The 15,900-nt window shown below is 39.5% G+C and overlaps 1 protein-coding gene across 13 annotated transcripts in view; it reads right to left on the minus strand.

The window, feature by feature from the left end:
* ULK4 (unc-51 like kinase 4) overlaps window positions 1–15,900 on the minus strand; it is a 529,281-nt gene that overhangs the window by 426,631 nt on the left and 86,750 nt on the right. For all 13 annotated transcript variants that reach the window (XR_007469880.1, XR_007469879.1, XR_007469881.1 and 10 more), the window contains 2 exons: window positions 12,520–12,627; window positions 6,491–6,574 (listed from right to left, as the gene is read on the minus strand). Coding sequence is in view for 10 of the 13 variants with exons in the window: in XM_049693609.1 (XP_049549566.1) it covers window positions 6,491–6,574; window positions 12,520–12,627 (192 nt within the window). In the remaining 3 variants the exon portion in view is untranslated. The remainder of the gene's footprint in view (window positions 1–6,490; window positions 6,575–12,519; window positions 12,628–15,900) is intronic.

Here is a 15,900-nt window from a genome sequence, read left to right on the forward strand (position 1 = left end):
ACAGAAAATACAGCTGTACATTTTCACTTTTACCCAGTATCAAGAATTTTAACTTCTCTCTCATTTTCGTTAACTAGTGTCTAAAAACACTTCAAAGATAATACATATAATGGCTAACACCTCTATACAGTCTAATTCAAGCCCCATCTTTTCCTAATTAAATACAAGCAATTTACCAATAGTTTTCTTTTTTAAAAAGCACTAAAACTGAAAATTCAATTTCCTCTTAAAAGAATTTTGTTACATCAAAATTATCTAATAAGCTATTGTTCAGAAATGAATAATAAAGCCAACCATTTATGTTTTGAACCTCACATTTTAACATATGCCAGGTGTCAGTTCAGCACCCATAATTATATACAGACTATTATGCAAGCTATAAAAAAAAGAGGTGGTTGATTAGATACAAATGCATAAATTAATCTCCTCTAAACACGTGGAAACACTCTTGGTACTATTTCCAGCTTCTGTGCGCACTGTACAGGAGGCTGCTACCTACCCAGATAAAAATAACTACCTTCAAGAAAAGCCAGCTTTCTCAGCCTCCCTATTCCATGCACATACAGAACATATGCCATCTAAGTTCAATGCCAAATATTCCTGAGATCAATACAGCAATGATACCAAGGGGAGAACTGCTCTTTGCCATTGTCTACAATAGGTCAAAGCAATGGAATGGAAAGCTGTCAAAGAGGGCCCAAGTCAGAAGCATGTGGAAGATCAACCAACACAGGTACCTTTCCTTATACAAAACATCAGCTGGGGCCCCAGGGCTTGGCCAGTATCAAACTACTCAAGAGTGGCACACCTGGGACTGAAATCCACATCCTCTGACTCCCAGCTCAAGGTCTCCAAAATGCCAGCCCCAACTCTGAAACGATGACTCAGTGTCATCATGGGTACCTTTTCTTCTATACTGCCACACTCTTTTTAAAACAGTTATACCAGATCTTCCTTTTTGTGTGTGTGTGTGTGTGTTCCACCTTAAGTCTCTCACTCTAAATACTTCCCCTCTTTCCACCTGAGCGTTTACATCTGTAACAAGATCAAAGGCATTTGACTCACATCTCTATTACCATTGTTAAAATTACAGAAATCATAACAGGTTGACCTGTTTGGAAAACAAGGTCATAATCTCTTAGGTAACCTTTTGAAAAAGAGAAAACCTACTGAAAACTATTTAAACAAACTCATGACAGCCCCAGTGTAAGACTATCTTCTTCTCCCTAAGTGGATCTCACAGCATGCCACAGGATAAGGTAGGTCTGTGGGCAAATAACTTTGAAAACATCGCATTCGATATGCGCCCATGGAGATTCATAATTAAAAGCTCTGAAAAAAGTAAATAAATAAATAAAAGCTCTGAAAAGTACTAACTACAAACAAACGAAACTATTCAACCTTGTTTAACCCAGTGTGTCCCAAGGTATTTGACTGGAAAACCCTTAAAACACGTCTGAATTTCCCATGGCAAAGCTAGTTATCTATGCACAATGAACAAAAACAATATGTATAATTTAAAACTAAAATTGTCTTCTAAGAAGTCTACATATCAATTAAAACAAAAAAGTAAAATTCCATTCCGCTTTTCTCTCAATGCACAGATTAAAGGGAGGAGAAAAGGGAGTACAAACCAGAATCAACGGCCCATGTCCAAAAAGGTACATTACTAAGTTTTGAAAGTGAAAAAAGAAGTCAATTAAGTTAGGCAAAAAAAATCTCAATATATTTAAGAACAACAGAGATAGCACAACAACGTGAATGTACTTATCTATATACTTAAAGGTTAAGATGGTAAATTTTATATTAAATATATATATATATTACCACAATTTAAAAAAATACAAGAGAAATAGAACAGACCACATTCTTGATCTATACAGTAATGCAACTTTGTTATTGCAACAAAAGAAAAAAGAGGCAATAAAATCCCACCCACTTGAAAAAGTTTAAACCATCTCATAAACAACCCTGGACCAAGATAAAATTTTAAACTAGGGATTATCTATAAAATAACAATAATGGAAACACTACATGTCAAAACAATGGGATACAGCTAACACTAGGTTGAAAGTTAATAGCCTTAAATGTCTTAGTAACTACACAAGAAAGAAAAAGGAAAAAAAAAAGCAAATGTAGTTACGAAACAACAATAAATGGCATACTGAACCAGGGATAAAAAAAAATTTTCTTTCCGAATAAATGAAGATAGGGCAGTGTCTTAATCATTTTCGCCTTTCCTGTGTCCAGCCAGTACATAATATGTTTCATAAATGCTACCTGTAAAGAACGGGAGCTGTACATGAGAGAGTTACCTTAAGCAATGAATTAAATACATTAGCTGAATGTCATCAGGAATTCAAAGGAACTTCAATCATCTCATTCCAGTGTTTTCTAAACCAAATGTGTCATTCTCCTTTTAGTTTTCTCACTGAGTATGCCTTCCATTTTCACTAATATCAACCAATTCTCCTCAAATTTATTCATAGATATATACTCTCAATCAACATCCCAACAGGTGAACTTGCATGTAACTTTTAGAATCAACTTTTTAAGTAAAAAGGGACCAAAAAAGCTAAGAAACTCATGAAAAAGATTAAAATGGTAAGAAAAAACGCCCCTCTATATTTTTAAATTATTAAAAATAAATACTATTAATTTAGACAGCATGGCACAGATAATAGGCCAACAGAACTAAATAAAGACAAGAGACATGCACGTTGACATGACAGAGGTACACTGCAGAGCCATGGGGGGAAGAAGGACTTTTAATTAAGTGATGCTGGGATAACAGATTATGTTTATTTTAAAAAATAAAACTGGATCCACACATAGCACCACACACACAAAACAATTACAAATAGATTAAACTTCTAAAGGGAAAAAGGAAAAATAAAACTTTTAGAAGAAATATGTAATAGACCATCTTAATGAAGTTGGAGGAGAGAAGCTTTTCTTGAGATATAAAAAACACAAATAATAAAGGGATGGATTGATAAATTTCTATTCAAATTAGGAACTTCTGCTTATCAACAGACACTGTAAAGAAAATGAAAAGACCAAACACAAATTAGAAAGTATCTGGGATACACATAAACAACAAAAAGTTAATACCCAGAATACATTTTTTAAAAATTCCTATGGGTGGAGTACCATGACATCTGAATTTTTTTCAAACAGTTCAGAAAATAAATGAATGAATGAATAATAAATACACACATATGGAAAGATATACACACACACATATTACAACAAAGCAAAGAGGACAAAACGTTAACAGTTGAACCTAGGTGATGAAAATAGAGGTGATCATTATAGTTTTCTTTCCTTTTCTAATACTTGAAACATTTTATAACAATAGGCTGGGTGGGTGGGAGGGTGGGAATGAAGGTGTGCAGAATTCCTACAAAGCAACAGAAAAAATTAAGACAATCATTTTCAAAACAGGAAAAACTACAGAAACCAAAATAAATAGAAAAAGATGGTCATTACCATTAGTAATCAGGAAAATGCATATTAAAACTACTTTGAGAAACAATTTAATGCCCACGAGACTGACAAAAACTTAAAAGTCTGACTATATCAAATGTTCAAGAAGATGTGAGTTAATGGATACTCCTACACACTGCTGGTGTGAGTATAAACTGATACACACGTGTGTCTCTGAGGCACACATCAACAACATACTATTCAGTGGTACAAACACTTTACACAATCAGCATGTACCAATCTCAACCTAACTTTAAGCAAAAAACTTAAGTCTCAAAAGAACACAGTGCCAGTCCATTTATAGAGTTCAACATTTAGACTCAATCAACGTAATATTTAGCAATACAATCAAAAAGGGAAACACTATAAAGAAAAACTTGGGAAAGTAAAAAGAGAAAACAATTAGAAAACCTTGGGAAAGTTTATCACCGAACTCAGAATAGTGTTTACTCTTTGAAAGAAAGTACAAATTGCAATCCTAGAGGGAGACAGAAAAATTCTCTAAGCAACCAGTGACTTTCCCTTGGCGTTTTTTGTTTGTTTGTTTGTTTTTTTGACTGCATTGGGTCTTCGTTGCTGCGTGCGGGCTTTCTCTAGTTGAAGCTAGTGGGGGCTTCGTTGCAGTGCACGGACTTATTGCACTGGCTTCTCTTGTTGTGGAGCATGGGCCCTAGGCTTCAGTAGTTGCGACACGCAGGCTTCAGTAGTTGCAGCACGCAGGCTATAGGGCACAAGGGCTTCAGTAGTTGTGGCCCACAGGCTCTAGAGTGCAGGCTCAGTAGTTGTGGCCCATGGGCTTAGTTGCCCTGCGGCATGTGGTATCTTCCGGAACCAGGGCTCGAACCCATGTCTCCTGCATTGGCAGGCGGATTCTTAACCACTGCACCACCAGGGAAGTCCCTCCCCCCTTTCTTTTTAAATAGAGTAAGTGGGCCAGAGTGTGTGCTTTTAACCATACTCCTACATTTCATATACTCTTCTGTATATGAGATACATTTCACTATTAAAGAACCTACATTCAGAAATACCAGTAGGGGCTGGGAAAACAGTTTTCTACATTAAAAAAAAATTTTTTTAATCATTGAAGTGGCTTAAAATTTTTTTACCTCAACTATGTCCTGAATACATTAGACAAATATGCTAAAGAACTGCTACAATTGAATTATTTTTGTAAGGACAGAAATCCTGTTTTAGGGGGGGATGATCACCTCTGAATTTATTTAATAGGGACAATATTAGTGTACATGCTGCCAAAGCATATACTTAAATGCTTTTCAAACATAAAATTTTCATAAATTAGAGAGTTCTGGACTTTTCTCCCTCTTAAAGAAAAGTATACAAGACTTGTCATACATACCAAGACAAAAGGCAAGTGTGTATATTCATTAACTATACCATTAGCTACATCGCTATTTTACAGTTATTATTTGTTAACAATACACATGTATATCAAACACTATTCTTTTTTTTTTTTTTTTTTTTTTGCGGTACACGGGCCTCTCACCGTTGTGGCCTCTCCCGTTGCGGAGCACAGGCTCCGGACGCGCAGGCTCAGCGGCCATGGCTCACGGGCCCAGCCGCTCCGCGGCATGTGGGATCCTCCCAGACCGGGGCACGAACCCATGTCCCCTGCATCGGCAGGCGGACTCTCAATCACTGCGCCACCAGGGAAGCCCTCAAACGCTATTCTTTACAGTATGTACTCAATGAAAACACAGGAGGGGGTGGGGAGGATATATTTAATAAAGGATACCACCTCATGGATTAGAATTGATCATCTTTTACTAGGCATTAATCTAAGTTTTATAAATTAAAGACACAAAGTTTTAAAAATTTCTTTCCTAGAAAATTCCTAGAAGACTCCTTTCTCCTTTGAGCTCCTGTATTTTATTCTTTTGCATGAATATACTTGACAGATTCCACTTTATATTTTTATCTTAGCTCCCACAACAGGTAGGATCTGTGCATGAATAGAAATTCCACCTTCTTCATCCATGTGCCCCCAGGTGTGCCTAGCTTGAGGCCTTGAATGATAAATCCAAACATGTCTTTTGACTACAGATAAAAATAACTTAATTCTCATATTGTTGATAAAGTAAAGAATACTGGCTTCATTCACATCCCACAGTGACAAATGACTACACAGTTAACCCTACAGGCGGGTAAGTGTTCACACCTCCTTTCTGGATCACCAGGGGAAAACCTTGCAGAGATTTTTCTACACTTGGGACATCATTCCATTACCATATAACGCATGAAGTAATGAACTCAAAAGAAAGATGTTTATTCTGACGTGTGTTTTTTTCATTCCTTAAGGAATGTTTTTAGCTTATGGCTCTGCCTTGGGTGAAACAATGTCAAGGTTTAAAGCAAACAGAAAAATGCCAACCTTCTAGGTCAGTTACTAAATCCTCTACACAATTACACACAGGAGCTACGTATTCAGGTTGGTTGTTTGGCCAGCTGGCTGGTTTTCAGCCATTAACAATAGCATGAGAAGGGATGTGAATAAATTGGAAAAAAAAAAAAAAAACCCACATCACATAATAATTACTACTTAATATTAAAATCAACAGATACTAGTGGCAGCTTCCCCGTTTCTGAACCACAAAATGGCAACCTGACAAGATAATCACAGGGATGTTGAGGTTCGCAGAAAATTCTCTGCATACACCTTGCCTGTTAAACTGTTGTATTGATAACTTTAAAAGAGAGGGGAGGATTAAGTATATGTTATTGAGAACTAGTTAGGTTGTTTATATTTGCTATCACCTCTTAAAAAGCAAGACATTTAAACGAGTGAATGAGAGTTGGTTGGTTTTTACACTTGATCCACTGTAGGTCCCCAGCTCACAGTGGCTTGTCGGCATTGCTTAAATTCAGGAGCAATACAGTGCTGGGTTGACAGGCTCCTGCACTGCTGCAGGCTACAATCCTCACACAGTGCCTGAAGGGTTATTACAATTGCAAGCGTCTACAGAGGACAACAAAGGAGGCTTACCCCTTCCCGAAGGCACCTCATTAGCACCGTGTATGCAGCGGAGGGAACAGCCCAGCATTCTCGGGGCTTCTTTTTTTTTTCTTCCTAAAATGAAGTGGAAGGAAAGGCAGTGAAGCTAATAGCACAAAAGATATTAACCCTTTCAAGAAAAAGGCTCGGTTTCATATATACAAACTTCCTAAAACTTCTTAACATTCTATTCAAAGTACAGCCTGACAATTATGACCTGATGAGGGGTCTTTTACTGCACTGTACATACAAGGTATTTCTTCTGTTTCTCATTATGTTGTATATGATGTTGATAAGATCCCCTCAGCAGTAGCTAGATGGAAAGAACTAAGAAATGACAGTATGACCTGGTCGATAGAGAAGCCATTCCACTGATAACTGTAGGTGATGATACAGCTACTCCTACCGAAAAGGTATGACATTATCTGTAACGATTTGAAAGCACAGAACACACAGCTTTGAGTAATATCTCTGGATAATCCACAGAAACTAGTAAAACTCAGGATGCTACCTAGCAAGACAAAGCTCAATAAAAGTCAACAATTAGGATTAGCGGGTACACTGATTTTAATGACATCAGGAAACATTCTTCCACAGAAGAACCAAATTAGAGAGAGAACCGCAAGAACACTCCTGGAACCTATGAAATAAAATCACAAACTAAACCAGGGGCCACAGAGAAAGGTGCAAAACAATAATCTCTTTATAGCAGAAGAAATTCAGCTCTGCTTAGAATGTGTCTTTAAGATTGTCCAAAGGTTAGAACTGGTACCTTACTGATCCAAAAGTATTTAGTACCCATGATGAGAATTGTGCCCATTAAAACTGTACCCTTAATCATGGAATTCCACATACGGTCATAATCTAGACATTACCATCCAGAGCTGCTCCAGCCCAAAAATCGTGAATTCAGCACCCAATTCAACTTCCAAACACAACTTTACTCCCTTCCAGATCATTTATTCAGGAGGCCCACCACAACCTTTCCTTAACATCACTGGACTCTGCTCCCCATCTCCCCTCCCCCACCCCTTCTCTTTCCCCCAGTCTATCCCCTACCCTCCCTGACAGCCATTTAGATTCCTGGTCTATCATTTAATCACTCTTGCCAAAGGCCTGAATGACCTCACCCTCTGGAGTGCCCTTGTCCTGGGCCCGGGGAAACTCAACCTTAGAGGGAGCCAGTGGCTTGTTTTCTCCAGGCCTGCGCTCAGACAGCTGGGCTCTTGGAGGGGTGACACCAAGGACACAGAATCCACAAAGGACCTAGGGTCAGTTAAGCCCAGGGACCTTCCACATCACTCTCCAGGCCCGTCTCTTTCTCTGACCAATTCCCTCTCCTAAAGGACCACGGTATTTCAACCCCGTGGCCCTGCCATCACTTCACCTACTTTTCCTCCTCCGCGTAGACCGTGGAAGTGATGAGAGAGGAACTACTACCTCACCTCCACCTGCAGCGAGCTGCTGCTCATACCCAGTGGTTGCAGCAGGACAGGCTCCTCCACCCCTTCCACGTGGGCCCACGAGCCCGTTCCCACCCTGCTTTCTTCAGGGTCACTAGGGTCTGGACCATCCCTTATTGCTCCTAAGTGCTCGATGCCCTGTCTCCACGGGATCCCTTCCATTTCCACTAGAACAGACTCACTGTCATCTCCCATTTTCAGATGTGCTGTGAGAACTACATGTAGACGTTTTTCCTTTTTTGGCTGGGCCACATGGCATGTGGGATCTTAGTTCCCCAACCGGGGATCAAACCCATGCCCCCGGCAGTGGAAGTCCCCTGGAGGTGTATTTTTGATGTCTTTGTGGGAGAAAGTGAGCTCCACGTCCTTCTGTTCCGCCAGCTTGATCTGGCCCCCTGTTGTCTCCCATTCTCAAAACAGCCCCTCGCCCCTCCGCTCTTTCCCACAACCATCCTAAGCTTTACGTTCACTTCCTCAGGTGTCCTCACCTCCCCCTAAATCCTCAACACGCTGCCGTCTGACTTCTTCGGCCTCACTCACTCCACATTAAATAAATAAATACACGAAACAGCTCTTGTTGGGTTACCGGTGACTTTCGTGTCACTCGAGACAGGGGACTCTGTGGTCCTCTTTCTTGGACATTCAGCCCTATCGACATTCTCTTTTCTGAAATGCCCACTCCTCTCCTAAGTTTGCTCCTGCTTCACTTACTCTCCGTTAGGATCCAGACGCCTCTCTTACCATCCTCCAATCTATTCTCCACATTTAAAGCAGAGTCATCTTTGTGGCACTTAAATCAGATGACACCCTTACCCTTCTTAAAACTTTATCGGCTTCCCCTTGCTCTCAGGATCAAGACCCAGGCATCCGACTTGGCCGAGGAGCCCTCCATGGTCACGTCCCTGCCAGTCTCTGCAGCCCTACTTCCTGCTCATTCCCCTCCAGTCCCATTGGCCTTGGTGCAGTTCGTGAGTGGAAAAAAGCACCTACTGTGTGCCAGGAACTCTTCTAAACAATAGCCACACAGCTGTGAGCAAGAAAGATAAACATTCTGTCTTAATGGTATTTAGTGGGGGACAAAGTTTTTTTTTTCATTAAACAAAATAAACAAGTCAAGATAGTGATGAGCGCTATAAAGAAAAGCATAGCAATGGATAAACAAGGTCCTACTGTATAGCACAGGGAACTATATTCAATATCCTGTTATAAAACATAATGGAAAAGAATATTAAAAAGAATATATATATATATAAAAAACTGAGTCACTCTGCTGTACAGCAGAAATTAAACACAACATTGTACATCAACGATACCTCAATAAAAAAACTTTTTTAATTAAAAAAAAAGGAAGAAAAGCACAGCAGGCTAAGGGGTTAGAGGAAGACTGTAGTCAGGCTCCATCTCACATTGCTCAGGGCCAGGAGAAGGCTCTCTGCAGGGATCCACGTGAGCAGAGAGAAACGGTAAACATCTAGGGGGAAAACAATGCAAGCAAGAGGAACAGCAAATGCAAAGGTGTGGCGGCAGGATCAGGGTACGAGGGGTTTCAGGGAACTGTGGGGAGGGCAGTGCGCCTGGGAGGAGGAAACAAGTAAGAGGGTCGTGAGGGCAGAGGTCATATGGGGACTGGGGAGGCAGCTCACAAGAGCCCAGAAGGTAACTGGAGATTTAGCTGTGACAACCGGGAAGACAGGAAGCATGGGAGGGCTCTGAGGAGTGACATCAGCAGAGTCTCATGGGTTTAACAGGCTCACTCTGGCTGATGTCTGGGGAAGACTTCAATGGACACAAGCGTGAAGCAAGGAGATCATCTGGAAATGATTATGGGCTGGACAAAAAGGACAAAATATAAGAATACCTGGCCTCAATGTGATATGTATCCTTGACAAAAGTCAGGAAAAAAAATACGTAAACTATAAATGTGTTGCCTCATAATATCCTCGTCAGAATCACAGTCTGGTCTTCTGTTCTCATGCTTATAACCTTAGGGTGTTACCAGAGAATCAAAAGGACAGGACTTAGGTGTCTACATTATATACGATATGCATGTATGTACGTATGTGTGTGTGCGTATACATACATCACTTCAGGTAAGTCTCACTACGTCAGCACTGACCTGAGATGTTAAGGTTTACCTATATGCTAAGTGACAACGCCACAAACAGCCTCATCTCATGAAATATTAGTGACTTGTGTGGGTCCAGGGACATAACTTCCTTTTCTGGTTTGCTATCATAAAATGTGGTCAAATGTCATGGCCACAGAACCATCCCTTTATTAAAACAGCCTAGCTTACATCCAATTAAAGTGAGAACGAAGGGAAATGATTCTCTAGATCTACTTTTAGAAACAAACAGAAATATGATTCTGCATTATTCCATTTATATAAGACTCTACAAAATGCAAACTAGTCTATATGACAGAAGGCAATCAGCGGTTGCCTGGGGGTGGGGAGAGGGGCAGGAGGGAGGGGTAACAAACGGTGCTGAGAAAACTTTTGGAGGCGATAGATATTTTCATTATCTTGACCGTGGTGATGGTTTCACAGATGTATACATATATTAGCACTGATCAAATTCTAATCTTTAAACGTGCGCAGTTTATGGTATGCCAATTATACCTCAATTAAGCTGGGGGAAAGGTAAAAAAAAAAATGGGACGCATGCCCCCCCCCAAAAATTGGACTAGACTCCCACCCATGATAAGATGGCAGACCACACTTCCTGTGGTCTGAGATACCTGACCTTTCTTCTAAGGAAAGCAGTTTTATTCTGTATCCTTAAAATGCCTCAGAGAGCTGACAAGAAATCAAAGAATAATCAAGCCAAAAATTAGCTGCAAGCGTGAAGGGATAAACAGAGCACTGAAGTTTGCTTTTATTCTGAGGGCCTGCAGAACTTGGTAAATTTGAGCTTTGATGTCAAGGCCTCCAGGGCCCAAGGTAAGAGTAAAGTCAATATAAACTCTCCAGCCCCGCCCCCGAAGAACTGCAAGGAAAACTGTCTTTCACAAAACTTAGCACACAAGAGAATGTTCCAGTGCAAGAGGAGGAGGGAGGGAGCTCTAAGTACTAACTGAGAAAGACATCCATATTAATTATTAAGAAATAGCTCCAGTGTATGTATCGCCATACACTGTTTTTAATACTGTGTAACTATTAAGTGAAAAAAGTTGCTCTACTTGCTATATAAAATGAGACAAAGTAAGAATCTACATTTCTAATCGCTCATTTGTGCAAAACTAATGCTGTAAATATAAGTAAGAAAGTAATCGTAATGGTTATTTATTGGGGAACTACACAGATGGGGGACAAAAATAGAAAAGAGACCCTTCTCTGTATACCTTTCTATACTTCCAAGTTTTCTACTTTCATGAGTGTGTTATCTCTTCAAAATATAAAATTACCTGAGAATAAACTCAACCAAGCTAAATTTTGTACAAGCTAAATGTACAAAAGCTTTATGAGTGAAATATATTGGGTTGGCCAAAATGTTCATTTGGGTTTTTCTGTTAAGATGACGAACTTTTTGGCCACCCCAATCATTTAAATGACTTAAATGAAAAATCTTTTAATATAAATACATGAAAACACCATTTTTGTGTGCATTAAAGGACAACATATCATAAATGTGCTAATACTTTCCTCATAGATGCAGTACAATCCCGAACATGCATTAGAAGACTCAAAATCACAAAGACGGCAGTATTTCTGTATAGTCAACGTAGGGTTCAAAAGATGATTTCAGAACTGGACAATCTGATTCTAAAATTTATTCTGACATGTAAAGGGCCAGGAATAGCCAAGACATTTATGAAAACGAAGACTAAGGAGGTGAGATCTGCTGTACAGGCTATCAATACTAAGCATGGAACTAAATGATTTTAAATACTGATGTTTTATAGTAATTAAGTTAACTGCCTTAAAATGATGATCATCCAGAAAGTCAATTTAGATACTAAGGATACTCAGGTTATATAACATTTAAGCAAGTTCTAGAAGCAAAACATAAGTACAAGGAGAGAACTTTTGATTAACTTGTAACTTACTGGTACTCATTAAAACACTCAGAGCATCACATGAAATGAATAACTCATAATTTATCGATATCTATTCAATATATTCCCAAATATAAGAAGTCAAATTCTGCAGTCACACATTCTCATGCCATGTTAAGAGCTATATTTACACATAGTGTTTTAAATAATAATGGCGCCTTTACACTGGGAGAACCAACAGGACCCTCTTGCATGAAGGAGTCAAAGATGGCAGCAACCTAGGAAGTACTTTGGGGACTCTGGTCCACTGGTTTTAAAATACAGCCTGAGAATCTCCTACACTTTAAAGAAAAAGGGGCACTGGGGGAGAGGGAAGACAGACAAGGAGAGATAGAAGAAGAGTCAGAAAGACACTGAGAGCCTCTCTCCTCCAGAGGTAAAAATTTTCCTGAATTCCTTAGGTGTGCTCAAAGGGGCAAAATCAAAAAACTCTGATTTTGATATCCGCCATGATATGTCAGAACACATCAAAGAACAACAGAGTTAACCAGACAATCTTACCTGGATGGCTATAAGATAGATCAGCTCCCCCAGGGTTGGTAAAAGGCACTGTTTTAATTTGCTGTTCCTGAAGTTTTCCCTAATTAATTCGGTTAAGAGAGTAATTGCCTGAAAAGAGAGGGAAAAAGTCTATTATTTCATGTGTATCTCTTGGTTCTTTAGCCTATATGTAACAGGCAAGACACTCTACAAAATTCACCTTGCATTTTTAAGAACTGGCTTCCAAATTATTTTCAATATACGGGCCTTATTCCTGAAGGAAAAAAACAGGAACTCTCCCAGACGAAGATACAAATACACCCAGTGAAATAAACTTACCGACTTACAGCACTTATCAGGTTACCGAGCATTTTCACTATATCGCCAATCTGCTGTGAGGGAACCGTTGCTCTATCTTTAAAGCCAAAAAACCTAGGCTGAGAGAGTTGCAGCAGCTTGCCCCCATGCCATCCAGTCCACTTGGAAACCAGAATCTGAACACAGATTTTCCCATGCCAGATCCCTGGGATGCTCCAGCGCACCCCAGTTTGAAAAATTCTTACACTGCATGAAACTTTTAAATGATTCCTTCAAAAATACAAGTGGGGCAACATTATACCAACATTCCACTATAATCCACTTTGAAATCTGGCAGCATGTTTTATCAGATCTAGTTAATTTCCTAGGACTCATGCTGAGAAAATCCCATGTGCTCCATGCCAGAATGTATACCCCAGAACACAGGCTAATCAAATGATACTGTGACCATGAAGTAGGGTATAATGGTTTCAGAATGATACATATAGAATGAGATGGGGAAAAATTGCATATAAATAGTGTGAAGCATTGCTCCAAAACAGTGCATGCAACTGAAAACATGGTGCACAAACAGGATGATTTCTTACTGTGACAAGATGTAAGTTTTTAAATTGAACATATATCAAAACATTAGGTCTTACAGCTAAAACTAATACAATGTTATATGTCAATTATATCTCACTTTAAAAATTAGTTAAGGCTTCCCTGTTGGAGCAGTGGTTAAGAATCCGCCTGCCAATGCAGGGGACACAGGTTCAAGCACTGGTCTGGGACTATCCCACATGCCACGGAGCAACTAAGCCTGTGAGCCACAACTACTGAGCCCACGCTCCGCAACAAGAGAAGCCACGGCAATGAGAAGCCCGCGCACCGCAACGAACAGTAGCCCCCGCTCGCCGCAACTAGAGGAAAAAACCCGTGCGCAGCAATCAAGACTCAACGCAGCCAAAAATAAATAAAGAAAAAATAAAATAAATTTTTTAAAAAAAGTTTAAAAACTGAAACTGAGCACTTTAAAACTTTCAGAGCAATTTGACAGATGCTACAACATCCCAGCATGTAATCACTGGTCCCGCATTGTAAAACAAGAGTGTGGACAACTTGGAGTTACACATCAGGGAGCTGCACAAGAGGCACGCATGGGAGGCACACTTGTTGATGTGGGTTTTTATGAACAGCTTTATTGAGTTACAACTGACCTACAATGTGCTGCTTTTTTTTTTTTTTTTTTTTTTTGGCCATCCGTGAGTCTTGCAGGATCTTAGTTCCCTGACCAGGAATTGAACCCAGGGCCACGGCAGTGAAAGTGCCGACTCCTAACCACTGGACCGCCAGGGAATTTCCAGAGCTGCATATAGTTAAAGTGTACAATTAGATATGTTTGACCTATGCACGTCCCAGTGAAATCACCACCACAATCAAGATAGCAACACCCCCAAGCGTTTGCTCAAGTTCCCTTGGTAATCCCTCCATTTCACTAACTTTCTCTCCTCCCACTGACTTACTTTCTGTCATTAGTTGGCATTTTCTAGAGTTTACGTTAATGGAATCATATACTATGTATTCTTACTTGTCTGGCTTCTTTCACTTAGCATAATGCATTTGAGATCCTTCCATGTTGTTACGTTTATACATAGTTCATTCTTTTTCATTGCTGAGTAGTATTCCCCTGTACACGGATACCACCTTGTGTAACTCCCACTACCCACTGCCTTACACACAGTGAATCCCCCATATAAAGTGGTTGAGGAGGAAAAAGGAATCATATACATCACATTAGCCCTTGCAGGTCACTTCTACACACAGTCTTCCTTTTCTTTCAACCTGTACTGATCATCCACTAGTATTACCTTGAACCCATGTGAAATTAACAATGTTCAGCCTTTTCTTTTTACCTACAAAAACAGCAATTTGTCACCAGCATACCTATCATAAAAGAACGGATAAAGGAAGTATTCTAAAGAGAAAGGAAATTATTAAAAAAAAAAAAAGAACCTTGGAAAATCAGGAAGGAAGCAAAAACATGGTAGGCAAAAATACAGGTAAATACAATAGGCTTTCCGCCTCCTATTAAGTTTTCTAAATTATGTTGGATGGTTGAAGTAAATGTTAGGAAAATGCTTGATTTGGTTCTAAATGTATTTAGAGGATATATTTAAGACAACTATATAAAAATGAGGGAGGTTAAATGTTGAAAAGGGAAGTAAGTTTTCTATACTTCACTTGAATGGGTAAAATGATGACACCACTAGACTGATACAGTTATGTATAATATAAATATAAACAATGTTGTTTTTTAAAAAAATCAAAGACAAGCTAAATAAATGAAAAGATGTATGTGTGTGTGTGTGTGTGTGTGTGTGTGTGTGTGTGTGTGTGTGTCTGTGTATTTTATTTTCTGTACAATATGATGCTTTGACATCTTAAAAAAACCTTTCTGGCTGGGGAGAGAATGACCCTACCCTCCCAGGGCCAGCCAATTCTTAGAGGTAGCAAAGGCCCAGGAGAGTATGTCTTTAATATGCAAACTCGCCAATCCAGAGCCATACCTCCTCTATCTGGCCCTTATACTTCAGGAGGCAATATTCTTCATCTTCATCATCCCAGGACCAGGTACCATGCAACGAGAGATTCTTCCTATAGTCCAAAGCCTGCTGAAATTATTCAGACTAGCCAATTCTAAGGTGTTTATCCTGCCTCGCCTTTCCCGTGCAAACCCCAATAAAGACTATGGCTTAAGCACTCCGCTTTTCTGCCTCCTGACCACCTTGGCGTTTTTCCATATGGCCCTGTATGCCATGCCTGTCTCTAGGACCTGTAAACATAATAAACTTTATTTTCCTGAGCCTCTCCTCTCTCTACTCTTGTGGCCACTCCTCACTGACCATCTCATAAATGAATACAAAAAGGAGATATACTATGTTCATATATAGTAAGACTCACGGTAAAGATGTCAATTTCCCTCAAACTGACAGCTTGGCTTATTGAAATTCCTATCAAAATCCTAGCAAGATTTTTTTGGTAGATATCAATAAGATTATCCTACAATTCATGTGGAAAGCAGAAGTGTCAGAAGAGCCAAAA

The sequence above is a fragment of the Orcinus orca genome, chromosome 10, assembly GCF_937001465.1.
Source record: "Orcinus orca chromosome 10, mOrcOrc1.1, whole genome shotgun sequence".
NCBI lineage: Eukaryota > Metazoa > Chordata > Mammalia > Artiodactyla > Delphinidae > Orcinus > Orcinus orca.